This window comes from Phalangium opilio, unplaced genomic scaffold (assembly GCF_054372755.1).
Source record: "Phalangium opilio isolate 3A_F unplaced genomic scaffold, DU_Popi_V2 ptg000025l_1, whole genome shotgun sequence".
In the NCBI taxonomy this organism is placed as follows: Eukaryota; Metazoa; Arthropoda; class Arachnida; order Opiliones; family Phalangiidae; genus Phalangium; species Phalangium opilio.
Window position 1 is genome coordinate 3,503,452 of NW_028324156.1, and position 13,907 is coordinate 3,517,358.

Below are 13,907 nucleotides of genomic sequence, written 5' to 3' on the forward strand. Positions count from 1 at the left end.
GAACTCCGTCAACTTACCCTAAGTGGTTTACAGTTCTCCTTAACGTAACGACCTGCGGAACTTTTTTCGTCCCAATCTAATCTTCCATGATAGAAATATTTAGTTCTAAAAGTAATGTAATTAAATTAATCCCGATTAAATCCCTAAATGGACAAGTAAAACACCTCCAACAACGTGGGAAAAGTAAGCGGCGGCACTTACTTGCTTTTCCTGCACATTCTATAGGGCAATGGTCCTAAAATTCTCTCCATCATTGCCAGATGTTCCCTGTTATCATGCGTTTGAAAGAGAGTAATGCCTAAATACAATTCGAATAAAATACAACCGATACTCCAAACGTCGCAAGACTGAGACCAGCCGAGTTCTAAACAACCAAAAGTGAAAAAACTGCTTTAGCATCGTTAAAAATACACTCATTTCAAGTTAACACGGACCTAGAATGACTTCGGGCGATCTATAATGCCTGGTCGAAACGATAGTGCTGTGATGTTCGTGATCGAATGTAGCCGATCCAAAATCAATCAATTTTATATCAGTGCTACGAATTCTTCTGACGTCTCTCTTCTGACAGAAAGATCATACATTTATGAGTATATTATGGCCCCTTTATATCCTAATTTATTTTAAGCGTATACACCGACCTTCTTAGTGTTATAGGAGACATCGTAGTCAGAATTAACAAACAAAATATTTTCTGGTTTCAAATCAGTATGAGTTAACTGATGATCGTGAAGAACTAATAAAAACGCAATGGGCAAGTTTTAGGTAAATTTAAACGGAAACCCAATACTAGGTAACGTACATTTAACTGAATAACATAGCTGATATCCTATATGTCTCACTTGCTCCAAAGAATATGGGTGATAATTGTTATCTTTCTGAACATTTAAAAAAAAATTGAGGTTTAGAACTAATTTAAATTGATAAATTAAACTTCCTATTACAGGGTTGCCACGAAATTTTCAGATTCATATTCCCTAACTTTTCCCTGTTGTCCCCGACCTTTCCCTGTTGTCCCCGACCTTTCCCTGTTGTCCCCGACCTTTCCCTGTTGTCCCCGACCTTTCCCTGTTGTCCCCGACCTTTCCCTGTTGTCCCCGACCTTTCCCTGTTGTCCCCGACCTTTCCCTGTTGTCCCCGACCTTTCCCAGTTGTCCCCGACCTTTCCCAGTTGTCCCCGACCTTTCCCAGTTGTCCCCGACCTTTCCCAGTTGTCCCCGACCTTTCCCAGTTGTCCCCGACCTTTCCCAGTTGTCCCCGACCTTTCCCAGTTGTCCCCGACCTTTCCCAGTTGTCCCCGACCTTTCCCAGTTGTCCCCGACCTTTCCCAGTTGTCCCCGACCTTTCCGAGTTGTCCCCGACCTTTCCGAGTTGTCCCCGACCTTTCCGAGTTGTCCCCGACCTTTCCGAGTTGTCCCCGACCTTTCCGAGTTGTCCCCGACCTTTCCGAGTTGTCCCCGACCTTCCCGAGTTGTCCCCGACCTTCCCGAGTTGTCCCCGACCTTCCCGAGTTGTCCCCGACCTTCCCGAGTTGTCCCCGACCTTCCCGAGTTGTCCCCGACCTTTCCGAGTTGTCCCCGACCTTTCCGAGTTGTCCCCGACCTTTCCGAGTTGTCCCCGACCTTTCCGAGTTGTCCCCGACCTTTCCGAGTTGTCCCCGACCTTTCCGAGTTGTCCCCGACCTTTCCGAGTTGTCCCCGACCTTTCCGAGTTAGCCCCGACCTTTCCGAGTTAGCCCCGACCTTTCCGAGTTAGCCCCGACCTTTCCGAGTTAGCCCCGACCTTTCCGAGTTAGCCCCGACCTTTCCGAGTTACCCCCGACCCTTCCGAAAAACATCGCAAAATGAGCTCCACGATTTTGGATGTCCGGTAAAATGTGATCTAGCTACAAAACAGTGTTTAAAACGTCACCCGATCGTATGGTTGAACCGCGTACATTTTAGCAACTTTAAACCACATTCCCAGGTTTTCCCTAACCCATGGCAACCCTTCTAAAAGACTTACCAAAAAGTCAAAAACACTTAATCCAAGCATTTCAAAGGCGATACACATATGTCCGTGATAATCAAACCAATCCAACATTTTAACGCATAAACTTTAAGTAAAACAAAAATATATAGAAAAACCCTCTCATTAGTTATAAAAACAAATATTCTAGATCATTTTTGGCAATCGTTAGGGGGTTGACACTTACTTTTTCCCCTCAGGGTCAGATTCGGCTAGTTTCTCCAAAACATTTATTTCAAGTTTAGCGGCTTCTCTGTATTTCTCTACATTTTTAATTATTTTCAAGGCAGCAACTTCACCCCTAAAAAATTAATAATAAAGAAATACCATATTAATATTATTTTCCAAACCGTCCCGATAAAAAAAACATAAATAAATAAATAAAACGCAGACAAGGTTTATAATTCATCCTAAAATACAGCATAAGTTCATAAGATATGTTCCTTATAAGTTTGTCACTGGTTAGAAACTGGAGCTTGTCATGAAGTAATTGAAGTAGGTCATAGATTCGAGGTAAAGCGACGCCTGGTCTTTGGCACTGTTTAAGGCTTAGTACACTCTAAATAGGACCTAGACGGAAGTCCTGCAAAACTAATTAACCACCGAGTGTAGTACTTCAATTCTCGCTTGTCGTTCTGCTAGAACTAGCTCGAGCTGTAAGTCTCTCAGTAGCATTACGAAGTATACAGGTAGTGTCATACTTATGGAAGGAACGTATCTTATAAGCTTATGATTACACATATTGAATAAATAAACAAAATTTGTCGGGAGGTTGGAATGGTTGGCTTAAGAAAACTATATCCATTTTGAATCTAGTCTTAAAGGTTAAGATAAGACATTCTAAAAATAAATATTCCAACTGGCCAATCACCAGAAAATTCTGAAGTACCTAATTTACTGACGTGAGAAAGGAGGTTACAAGACTGATTTTCTTCCAAATTTTAAAACAGTGTATGGTAACTTAGGACAGACATTTCGTATACATAAACATTAGTCTTTAGTTTTAAATAATTTTAGCTATTCATATTATATATGAGACGAAATGTTGGTAGGCCTACTTTTAATTTCAGTATCAGGGTTCGGACGAAATTTTCATAATGAAGACCCGGGTCCTACCCCTGACTTTTCCAGGTTATCCCCGACTAAATTTTACCAATATCCCGGAGCATTTTAAGGCGTTCATCAGAGCCCACTACATAATTACTCGAAGCACGGTTCGATACCCAAAAGGAATCCCTGATTTTTTAGGGAAAAACCTTAATCCCTGACTTTTTCCCAATACCCCTGACCATTTTAAGGTGTTCACCATGGCCCACTTCATAGCACCTGGTACATATTTTACATTGTTCGAAGCACGGTTCGATACCCCAAACGAATCCCCGAGTTATCACCAACTTTTTAGGGAAAAACCTTAAATCCCTGACTTTTTCCCAATACCCCCTGACCATTTTAAGGTGTTCACCAGAGCCCACTTCATAAATACACCTGGTATATATTTTAGGCTCCTCGAAGCACGAACAGCACGGTTCGATACCCCCAAAGGAATCCCCTCGTTAACCCTAACTTATTAGGGAAAAACCTTAAATCCCCGACTTTTTTCCAATACCCCTGACCATTTTAAGGTGTTCAACATGGCCCACTTCATAATTACACCTGGTATATATTTTACATTGTTCGAAGCACGGTTCGATACCCCAAAGGAATCCCCGAGTTATCACCAACTTTTTAGGGAAAAACCTTAAATCCCTGACTTGTTCCCAAATATTTTTCAAATCCCTGACTTATCCAGGTTGCGTACGAACCCTGGGTATTTACGCAAGTTGATCTATGGTTTGCGTGCTCTCATTCCCCATCCATAGCAGCATAGCACTCAACTATCTCTAGAAAAGATTTTTCCTTCTTTTTCAAAGTGAATGACAAGACACGAAATGGCGGTGTTACGTCTAAATATAACTCGCTTAAAAAGATCATCTCGGAAGGATGACGACTCGAATCTAGCTCGTCGACTATGCAAAGTTAACTGTTTTCTTTAGCTTATATATTACGAACTTTTCGTTGGTAAAAGAAAAAGGGCTAAAAACTAAAACGCAGTTGTCTTAGAGAAGAGAGTGATATATAAGACTGTTTTGAGAAAGGGAAGGGTTGGGTTGGTAACGCGCATGACTTACGTAGATGACGGTAGTTCTTTGGGTCTGATTAACTATGTTTTTGTCTTGGAACTGCTGTTCTTGATTATTACTCTATCACGCCCTATTTCCTAAGCCCCTTCGACATCTTCTAAATTTGCTAAGAGACTAAGAGTCCCGTTACGAATACATACAGCTACTACAGGGTTCGTACAAAATTTTTGGAATGAAATTCCCTGACTTTTCCAGGTTTTCCCTGACTAAATTCCACAAATTTCCCTGACCATTTGCAATAACGTACATGGAGAACATATATGAAAACCAATCTAAATTCACTCCAATCAATTTTGCACGAGTTGTTATTGTTATAAAAATTAGCCAATTAATTCGTGTAAATTTAATCATAAATAACCGGAGCGAGCGAAGCGAGCTCCGCGAATTTGGGGCTCAGACAACACATTTTCTAGTCACCCTTATACTGTTATCCAGACTTTAAATTTTCCTCCAATATATTTTTCCCTGACATTTCCCTGACTTTTTAGGTTCATTTTAAATTTCCCTGACTTTTCCCTGACCTTTTAGGCCCATTTTCAATTTCCCTGACTTTTCCAGGTTTTCCAGGTCGTGTACGAACCCTGTACTAGGAATAATTGTGCTAAGTCAATTTTCACTCAACGTATCCAGGCGGATTTTGTGGGTAGAGAGGGAGCTATGATCATAAGATATGTTCCATAACTTTGTCACTGGTTACTGAAAGTTTGTCATGAAGTGACAACGTAGGTCATAGATTCGAGGTAAAGCGACGCCTGATGGTAAGGCACTATCAAAGGCTTAGTACAGACTAAATAGGACCTAGATGGAAGTCCTGCAAAACTAACTAACTGATTGTAGGACTTCAATTCTCGCTTGTCGTTCTCCCTCGAGCTAGTTCGAGCTGTAAATCTCTAGCATTACGAAGTGTATGTATTGTCAAACTTATGGTAGGAACATATCACTTATAAACTTATGCTATGATGAATTTTACATGGCGAATAATCTATTTCGCTGCCAGTTGTACTATACGACACCCGCCCAAGAATTCTCATTGCTACCAAAACCAAAGACGTTAATCCGAATTACGAGGCGTGACTTCACGGATACTAAGTTCTCAAGCCCGGTATACCCACAAAACCCCGCATACAAATCAACATGGGAGGTAACATATTAGGGACACAATAATTCCTAGTAGCCGTATCTATTCCCTGTTCCGCTAAGGCCTACATCGTCCGCGTCTAACAATTTCACTAATACCCATTTTAAACGCGTAATCATTCTATGGCTTGTTTTACCAATTTAATACGGATACACCGAACATACAAAGAATGACTGGGCACCAAGTTCAAAAGAAAGAAATAAAAACAAACCCTTTAAATGAACAGTAGACAAGTCACTTACGTTTGCAAATCCGTGACTTTGACAACTTTACCAAAAGTACCTTCGCCAAGTGTAGTGAGAATTTTATCTGAAATATAAAAAAATATATAATCTTAGCACCTTTTTAATATAAAATCGTACAAACTTAATTAATTAATTAATATCTATTTAAAATGTTGAGATCGCGCGAGTAAATATGCATAGTAAATGGTACGGCAGATTTATTTTTTATCTTTTTAAATAATTGTATGTGTAAAGAAAAACGAAAAGAATATAAAATCTAGGTGCTTAGCATAAAATAAGCGTCCCTATTAGATAAAAGAATGTCCTATCAATAAATGTAGATGTAAAAGAATCAATTAATGCCTGGGTTGCGTTAATTAAATAAATATACACGGTGTTTCTAACGATGTTATCAGAAATTAATGCGGGATGTTCTTTGGGAAATCAATTTTGAATCGAAAATGTAACTTATAAGTCCATTTTTCCATCCACAAGGGACACCGTTTTCGTGTTATATTTGCAGTATATTACAAAGGATTACCCCTTAAATTTAATTACGAAACTTAATACACAATAATTTCTAATTCAATTAAGGGGTCATCCCTAAAACACTCCAAACAAAATTTTATAATAATAGAAGTTACATTTTCGACTCTAAATTGATTTCAAATAGAACATACCCCCTTAATTTCTATAACAAACCTTAAAGAAACACCCTGTACTAAGTATAAATTAAACTAAATAACAATTAAGCTTTAAACCTAATAAAAACAATAGGCTTACGAAAAAGAAAGAAAGAACGAATCTTCTAAAGAAATCTATTAACCGCGTAAAAATATTAATTAACCACTCACTAAAACTTCGTGATTCAAAAGCTAGTATTCAATTAAATTAAGTAATTAATAGAATATAATATAATAGAAGCATTAAAACTTTTGATCTGTTGGGGGGAATGAGGGGGGGGGGGAAGAGAGTTCCCGGTAAAAAACTGGAATCATTATTAAAATTATTATAATTATTAAATTCCTCGCAGTTGAAATATTATCACACGCCTGTTTTTCCAGATTTTGATATTGGGACTTGGTTTTTGTTTGTTTTTTTAGAGAGAGAACTTGGTACTAATCATGTGTGTTATTAACGTTACGAAATAAATGGTGAGTACATCGATCCTGAAGAATGTCCCCGTGCCGATAGACTAGGTGCCCGTCACTGTCATCTTCCACGCTGGGTAGTCGTGAACTATGGTCGCGTGGAGACTGTTGTTGGTTCAATGGCCATTCATCATCATGGACATCATGAACGGGTTCCGTAATCATGGGCACAAGAGAGGAGGATGACGGAGGCAAAGAATCATCCGGAAATCCAACGTTGGGCACGATTGATTTCGCGAGATATCGCAAATGGTATTTTCAATCAGGTAGAAGATAACCGTCAGAAGAGCCATTACGTATTTTCATAGGCGACAACAGGGGATGCCAGCATTTTCAGGGCGCAGAGCGTAACATGGCAAAAACGACAACAAATAGGGAAACAGGCAGTCTCGAGTCAGCATTTTTTAATTATACGGATTGTCTAAGATAATTTGATTTTTTTCCTGCCTTAATTAAAACCTTTTTCTTATTTTAAATTTAATTTAATTCAATTTATAGTCAATCCATAATGATATACTTTCACTATATTAATTAAACTTTCTCCCCAAAAAACCATGATAAAACCCCCGGTACCATAAACATGAATCAATTCAAGTGAATAGAAAACTGTAACGTTACATATATAACGAGAGAAAGAAGTAGAGACAGAGAGATACGCGTGGTTTGATTATGAAATGCGACGAGAGTTAACTAAAATTTAAATGGAGACTTTCTATGAAATATTTCCTCCTTTGCCTGATTTTCATTTCATTCGTAGCCAAGCCAAACTTATCAATCATTTGGCAACAGCGAATTTATTTTTTTTTAATTTCTTATCTTGGTTATTGGTATGGGTTGTTATAGTATTAATATATTATAAATATGATTGGGGAGAGAGCGAAATAATATTATAGCAGACCTTCGAAAAGCAAAAATTGCGTTAAAAAAAGAAAAAAAAAACCCCTCACTCTTATCCAGCCAATCAGAACAAACTATAGCTTTATAGGGATGAAGTTGTATACGTTTACGAATTCGACACGACAGTGTTTATTCAATTTTCACTTGAATATTAAACTATTAGTTGGTTTTGTCAATACACTCAATTTCTAAGTGAAGGTCGTACGGAACCACGAAACAGGAAGTCTTAGCACAAAAAAAGAGAAGAAATTGCTGCATTTTTGGAATGGTAAACCACTTCCGGAACTGAAGGAAGTGTTCGCAAGCGTTTTTGCGTTTTGTAAACTATATGATATCATAAGTTTATAAGATATGTTCCATAATAAGTTTGTCACTTGTTACAAACTGGAGTTTGTCATGAAGTGAGTGAGGTAGGTCATAGTTTCGAGGTAAAGCGACGCCTGGTTTTTGGCTTTGTCAAAGGCTTGGTACAGACTAAATAGGTGAAGATGGATGTCCTGCAAAACTAACCGAGTGTAGTACTTCAATCCTCGCTTGTCGTTCTGCTAGAACTAGATCGAGCTGTAAGTCTCTAGCATTACGAAGTATAGGTGCTCTAGCGTCATACTTCTTTAAACATATCTTATAAACTTATGGATTTGTGATATTAATTAAACTTTCTTGTTTAAATTGAATAAACTCGTCGTGCAAACATAACATACTCGTTTGAAAGTGCAAAGATTCGTTCTTACAAAAAAAAATGTTATCGTTCGTTTTGGAAGGCCAATTATTAAAGATTACTTATTTGAAGAGTCGCTATTGCTTATATACCGGGAGGGGGGGGAAGGCACAGGGATCTTATTATTTATCGAAATGTTAAATGCTGATACGCAAAACGATATAGGAATCATCATACGTCACCATAAAGACGGGGTGAAAGTGTTCCCCCAAAAGAGAAAATGAAACGCCAAAAATATTTTCAGCGACGGTGACAATCAAAATCTTTACGTAACAAAGGTTGCCAAAATAAACTTTGTTCATCTCTGGAGACAGGAATACATACAGATAATTGGAATTATTGTGTTCCCCATATTTCTAGTGTTCATTTCTATGCGGGTTTTGTGGGTGTACCGGGCTTGAGAACATACTATGCATCACACCTCATGTAACTAAGAGGGAAAGAGAAAGAAAACGGGGTAAAATATTGCCTTCCATATCGGTTTTCAGCGCCTGCGCTGTAGGCACTTTGAGCTAAGAGAGTGCGCACTGACGGCTATGGGTCAACCCCCATGTACGTCTGGATACTGAAGTTTTTCTAAGTGGGTTTTATGGGCCGGCCTTGAGTACTACTACTACTCAAGCGTCATAATTCAGACGCCTTTCTAAAATTGTAATTTCATTGGTTGGCAAACAACCCGTGGTCAGGCGCAGACGCAACAGTCAAAGCGAGATAGATCATTCGCCATGTAAAATTCGTCATAAATTATGATTAGTCTAATAGCTGTTCAGATAAGTTGAGTGAAAATGGATGGATACACAATGATTTCTATTCCTTGTAGTTGTATGTATTCCAGCTGGAGATTACAACCAATCAGAATCGTCTAACGAAAAACGCAACATTGTTAAGCCTACTTTTAGGCTTAACTATATCAATTTTTCGCGACTCATTTAACCCTTTGTCTAGAGGAAAAACAAACAAACTAGTGTCTAAATCGGTCCAAGGCTAAGTAAAACTTGATACGTATTAAATTAAAAATGTGGTTAGTTAGTTTACTAAAAACTAAATTTAAAACGTTTTCACTCATCTCGAGATATGATAGGCGGGGGTAAGTCACTGAGAGATTGATAATTAAAAAACTTCACACATAATTCATTAAATTTTTGAAACGAATAGCGTACTTTGTGTCGCACGTTCACACGAGTTGAACTTTTTTTAAAAAAGAGACCAAAACAGCATTCAAACTGGTAATAGAAAACAAGTCTAATTTGTAAGTAAATAAATAAATAAATTTTGATGATAAAATTATCTAAATCCTAAACCTCTAATGAGCTACATTAATTAACTGCGCGCACTGAAGAAATGACCACTACGTTATATTTTTTTTAAACTAAAATAATAATAATAAAAAAATATCTAAAAAATAAAAATTTTCTCAAACTTTACACTGTGACTTCTGTTTCGTGAAACGGCGGTTGTCGTTGATGTTGTAGTAGTAGTTGAAGTATGAATGGGAATTTCATCACTAGCCTGAACTTTTAGACGATTTGAAAAATGTTGCAAAAAACTTGAACACGAACGTAACATAACGTCGTCTGCTTCAACGTCGGGTGATTCGCTGCGTTTAAGCATCCCTAACTATTACTTCTCGTTTCTTTTAACGTATTATAACACTCCGTAAAAGGTTTCTTCCGAGGACCAAAATAATTAAAAGCTCCAATATCCAGTTTAAATAATTTAATTTATCAAAGAACCTCAGGGAACTAAGTAATTTAGAAAACGTATTTTAAAAATCACCAACGAAAATATTAAGACTAAAATTAAATTGAATTAAATTTAAATTAAGTAATCACGGACGGAAGACAAGACTCCGTAGCGGAGACGGAGGTTGTCCTTTTCTTCTAGATATAACAACAAAGACCACAACACCACCTCGGTGTAACAACCATCAAAACAAACTTTTGATGACGACTCTAACCGATTCCTCCGATTTGAGATTTTTCAAAAAATCCCGACTATAACTAACCTAAACTTTTAACAAACAGGATGGTGGTAGATTCTAGTAGTAGCCTAATTTCCTAATACAAATAAGAACTGAAGGAGAGGCCTTCTCGAGAAAAACAGTCTCCAAAATGTTCTTAATACAGATACTGCCAAATATTCTCCTTTCCATCGCACCAAAAGCTTATTGGCACGAGTTTCAAAAAAGGCACCACAAGATAGAGAAGATTTTGGGAACCATCCATACCACCGAGAAAAAAAAAGAAAATTTCCAAGGGGGAATGAAAACGAACATCTTCAAAAACCAGGAGAAAGGAGGATGAGGATGAAAAAAAAAATCTTCTTGGAAGAAAGTTTTAAGGGGGATGAGGACTTTGGGATGGGATAGGGATGCTGCGGGATCAGAGGATGAGGATGGGGGATCAGGATGGAAGAGGAGAGGAGAGGGTGAGAGAGAGAGAGAGAATTTACGTAGATGCAAAGGAGAAGAGTAACAAGAGGTTGGAAACTTTGTTTTGTTTTTTTCTTACAAGGTCGGATATGGTCAATTAATAGGTCAGATTTTAGGATAAAATTAAAACATGGTTGCGATAATATTTTCATATTAACTTAAGTGTTTAACAGAGGCTTCCCCCACCCAGACTATTTTAAACAAATTGTCATCTTCGCTCTATTTAAAAGTAGAAACAATGGAAGAATTTTCTCAGAACTGATAGCAATAATTTCTCTTCAATTTTGGTAATAATAAATCAGATAGTTTTCACTGTTGGGACTAGAGAAAATCCCTCAACCTTCTCTCAGCTTAAACAAACCAGAGCAGTGTTGCCGGCCGGCCCTCTACGAGTCAAGTTGGTCAAGTAGTACCGGAGTCAAACTGAACTACTACCCTTAACCATGAAACCATGCCTGGCAACACGTTGGGGACCGACAAACAAACTAACACCTTCAGTGGAACCTACGCATTGAAACGCCATGACCTTTCCCCTTAACTTCTCCCCATGACCCCAGTTACAAAGGCGTTTAATGTGTAGATCTTTCAATTAACAAATGTCCATCCCCTAGGAGAAAAGATGGGGAATGACGACGTAGAAAAGAGGCTATACGTTTTTGAAAATACGTTGTGAAGGAGGAGGACTTGAAGATTCAAACTCTCTCGCTCTCTCTCTAGAAGCTCCAATGTTCCCGAAATAGAAAGCTAGAGTCCTCTGAGCGAGTGGGGATACCTTTTGGACCAGTTACAAAACTTTTACGGAGCAACGTCATGACGCAACTCCATCCCAATAAGAATTTCCAATGAAAACTTAAGTTCAAGTCCCCGTTTAAATTAGGGGGATTACTATCGCAATCTCTTCATGGGAAAAACAGAACTTTCAGAACCACCCCCATCGAATGCGAGCTTCCAATGCAATACAAGTATATTATCATATAAAAGCTGAACAGTTTTTTTGGGTGTAAACACTTTGGGTCGGGGGGAAAAATAAACCACTACAACCGGGTCTTTTTAGTTTTATTTTTGGGGGTCTTAACTAAACTAAAAATTACGCCTACACTTCTCCTTTTTAATTTTACACGTAATTTTAATTACGGTAAAATTTAAGAAACGGCACCAAAACCCCTGTCCCTGTCCCTGTCCCTGTCCCGGACGCGTCCGCGAAACGAACGCTTACGATGAGAGAGAGAGGGAAACCGGTCGCGTCCGCGAAACGTACGCTTACGATGAGAGAGAGAGATCGCTAGCGTACGCGGTGGCGATACGAAGCTCCGCGTAGAGAGAGAACTGCCTGCCTGGTATATTAGTGAGAGGGGGAAGAGGGAGAGGGGGCATCCCGCTCGGAGAGAGAGGAAAGAAAGGTAGTTTAAATCTCGCGGGAAACAAGATGATAATTTTCGTGCACTACTGCACTTTGTGCGCGTGATACATCAGAGATTATGCTGGATGGTTAGGTTAGGTTTCGTAAAATAGAGGGGACGCTTTACGGTCATAGTGATTTCTGGTTTAGGGGATGCAGGATTTTGTTTAAATACATTATTTGATTCGTATGGTTTTTAAAAATTATACTTTAGTGGGGTGCACAATTTAGTTTCATTAATATTATTTGAAATGTGACGTTATTAGAAATTAAAGGGATACACGATTGTGTTTCAGAAATGTTTTTAGTTGTACGATTTATTGGAAATCAACTATACGGGGGGTCACGTGAGCCGTGTATTAGTGAGAGGGGGAAGAGGGAGAGGGGGCATCCCGCTCGGAGAGAGAGGAAAGAAAGGTAGTTTAAATCTCGCGGGCTTTTTTGAGTGAAGGGAAACAAGATGATAATTTTCGTGCACTACTGCACTTTGTGCGCGTGATACATCAGAGATTATGCTGGATGGTTAGGTTAGGTTTCGTAAAATAGAGGGGACGCCTTACGGTCATAGTGATTTCTGGTTTAGGGGATCCAGGATTTTGTTTAAATACATTATTTGATTCGTATGGTTTTTAAAAATTATACTTTAGTGGGGTGCACAATTTAGTTTCATTAATATTATTTGAAATGTGACGTTATTAGAAATTAAAGGGATACACGATTGTGTTTCAGAAATGTTTTTAGTTGTCAACTATACGGGGGGTCACGTGAGCCGTGTAAAATTACTATTAAGGCCCAGCCCTTGGGCCATCTTGTTCTTTTTCAGATTATAAATAAATCTACAGATGCGCTCTTATAAAATCTTAATATAGACGACCATATAGTTACTCCTTCTAAGAGGGTGACAGGATAGGGTGTTGGTGTAGCGAGTATTTACAGGGTGTTTCTGTTAAGTCTGCCATAATTTAAGAGGAGGGGGCGGTAATGTTCTTTGAGCCGAAAATGTAACTTCTATCATAAGTTCATGAGATTTGTTTCATCCATAAGTTTGTCACTGGTAACTTAGAAACTGGAGCTTGTCATGAAGTGAATGAGGTAGGTCATAGATTCGAGGTAAAGCGAAGACGCCTGGTTGGTTTTGGCGCTGTCAAATTTGGGCTTAGTACAGTTTAAATAGGACCAAGATGGAAGTCCTGCAAAACTAACCAACCGAGTGTAGTACTTCAATTCTCGATTGTCGTTCTGCTAGAAATAGTTATCTCGAGTTGTAAGTCTCTCAGTAGCATTACGAAGTATAGGTAGCGTCATACTTATGGTAGGAACATATTTTTATAAACTTATGCTTCTATCGTGATATTTTGCCACAATGGACACTGTTTCCGAGTTAAGATTGGATGGTGTATTTTACGGATGACCCCTTAAATTAAATTTAATTAATAAACTTAATTAGACAATGATTAATTAATAATTTAATTAAAGGGTCATCCCTAAAATACTCCAAAAATAATTCGAAAACGGTGTCCCTTGGGATCAAAATGACGATAAAAGTTACATTTTCGACTCGACTTCGCACTCCCCTTAATTTCTGGACAGACCATTCAGAAACACCCTGTATACTCCTGAAAGGGTGATAGAATAGGGAGTGTTGCAAGTATATAACCTCGAGAAGTGTTTCCATGGACAATAAAAACATCTCGGAAGTGATGATTCCGCAAGACAAGAGTGAGGGTGTAAAAGCGACGTCTTCATTATTTATTTATAGTGG

The 13,907-nt window shown here is 38.4% G+C and overlaps 2 protein-coding genes across 3 annotated transcripts in view; one reads left to right on the top strand and one right to left on the bottom strand.

Moving 5' to 3' along the window:
• The window catches only part of LOC149691812 (proteasome inhibitor PI31 subunit-like), a 41,204-nt gene that overhangs the window by 9,073 nt on the left and 18,224 nt on the right, over nt 1–13,907 (top strand). The gene's annotated exons all lie outside the window — the stretch shown is intronic.
• The window catches only part of Doa (CDC like kinase darkener of apricot), a 29,370-nt gene that overhangs the window by 918 nt on the left and 14,545 nt on the right, over nt 1–13,907 (bottom strand). Inside the window, exons 4-12 of one of the 2 annotated variants that reach the window (XM_089869254.1) lie at nt 6,712–6,805; nt 5,568–5,634; nt 2,195–2,308; nt 2,005–2,095; nt 803–878; nt 642–736; nt 435–561; nt 202–364; nt 18–105 (exon numbers count right to left, since the gene is read on the bottom strand). In XM_089869254.1, the coding sequence (XP_089725380.1) occupies nt 18–105; nt 202–364; nt 435–561; nt 642–736; nt 803–878; nt 2,005–2,095; nt 2,195–2,308; nt 5,568–5,634; nt 6,712–6,805 (915 nt within the window). Of the gene's footprint in view, nt 1–17; nt 106–201; nt 365–434; nt 565–641; nt 737–802; nt 879–2,004; nt 2,096–2,194; nt 2,309–5,567; nt 5,635–6,711; nt 6,806–13,907 lie in introns of both variants that reach the window. The other variant, XM_089869253.1, reaches the window with a different exon arrangement.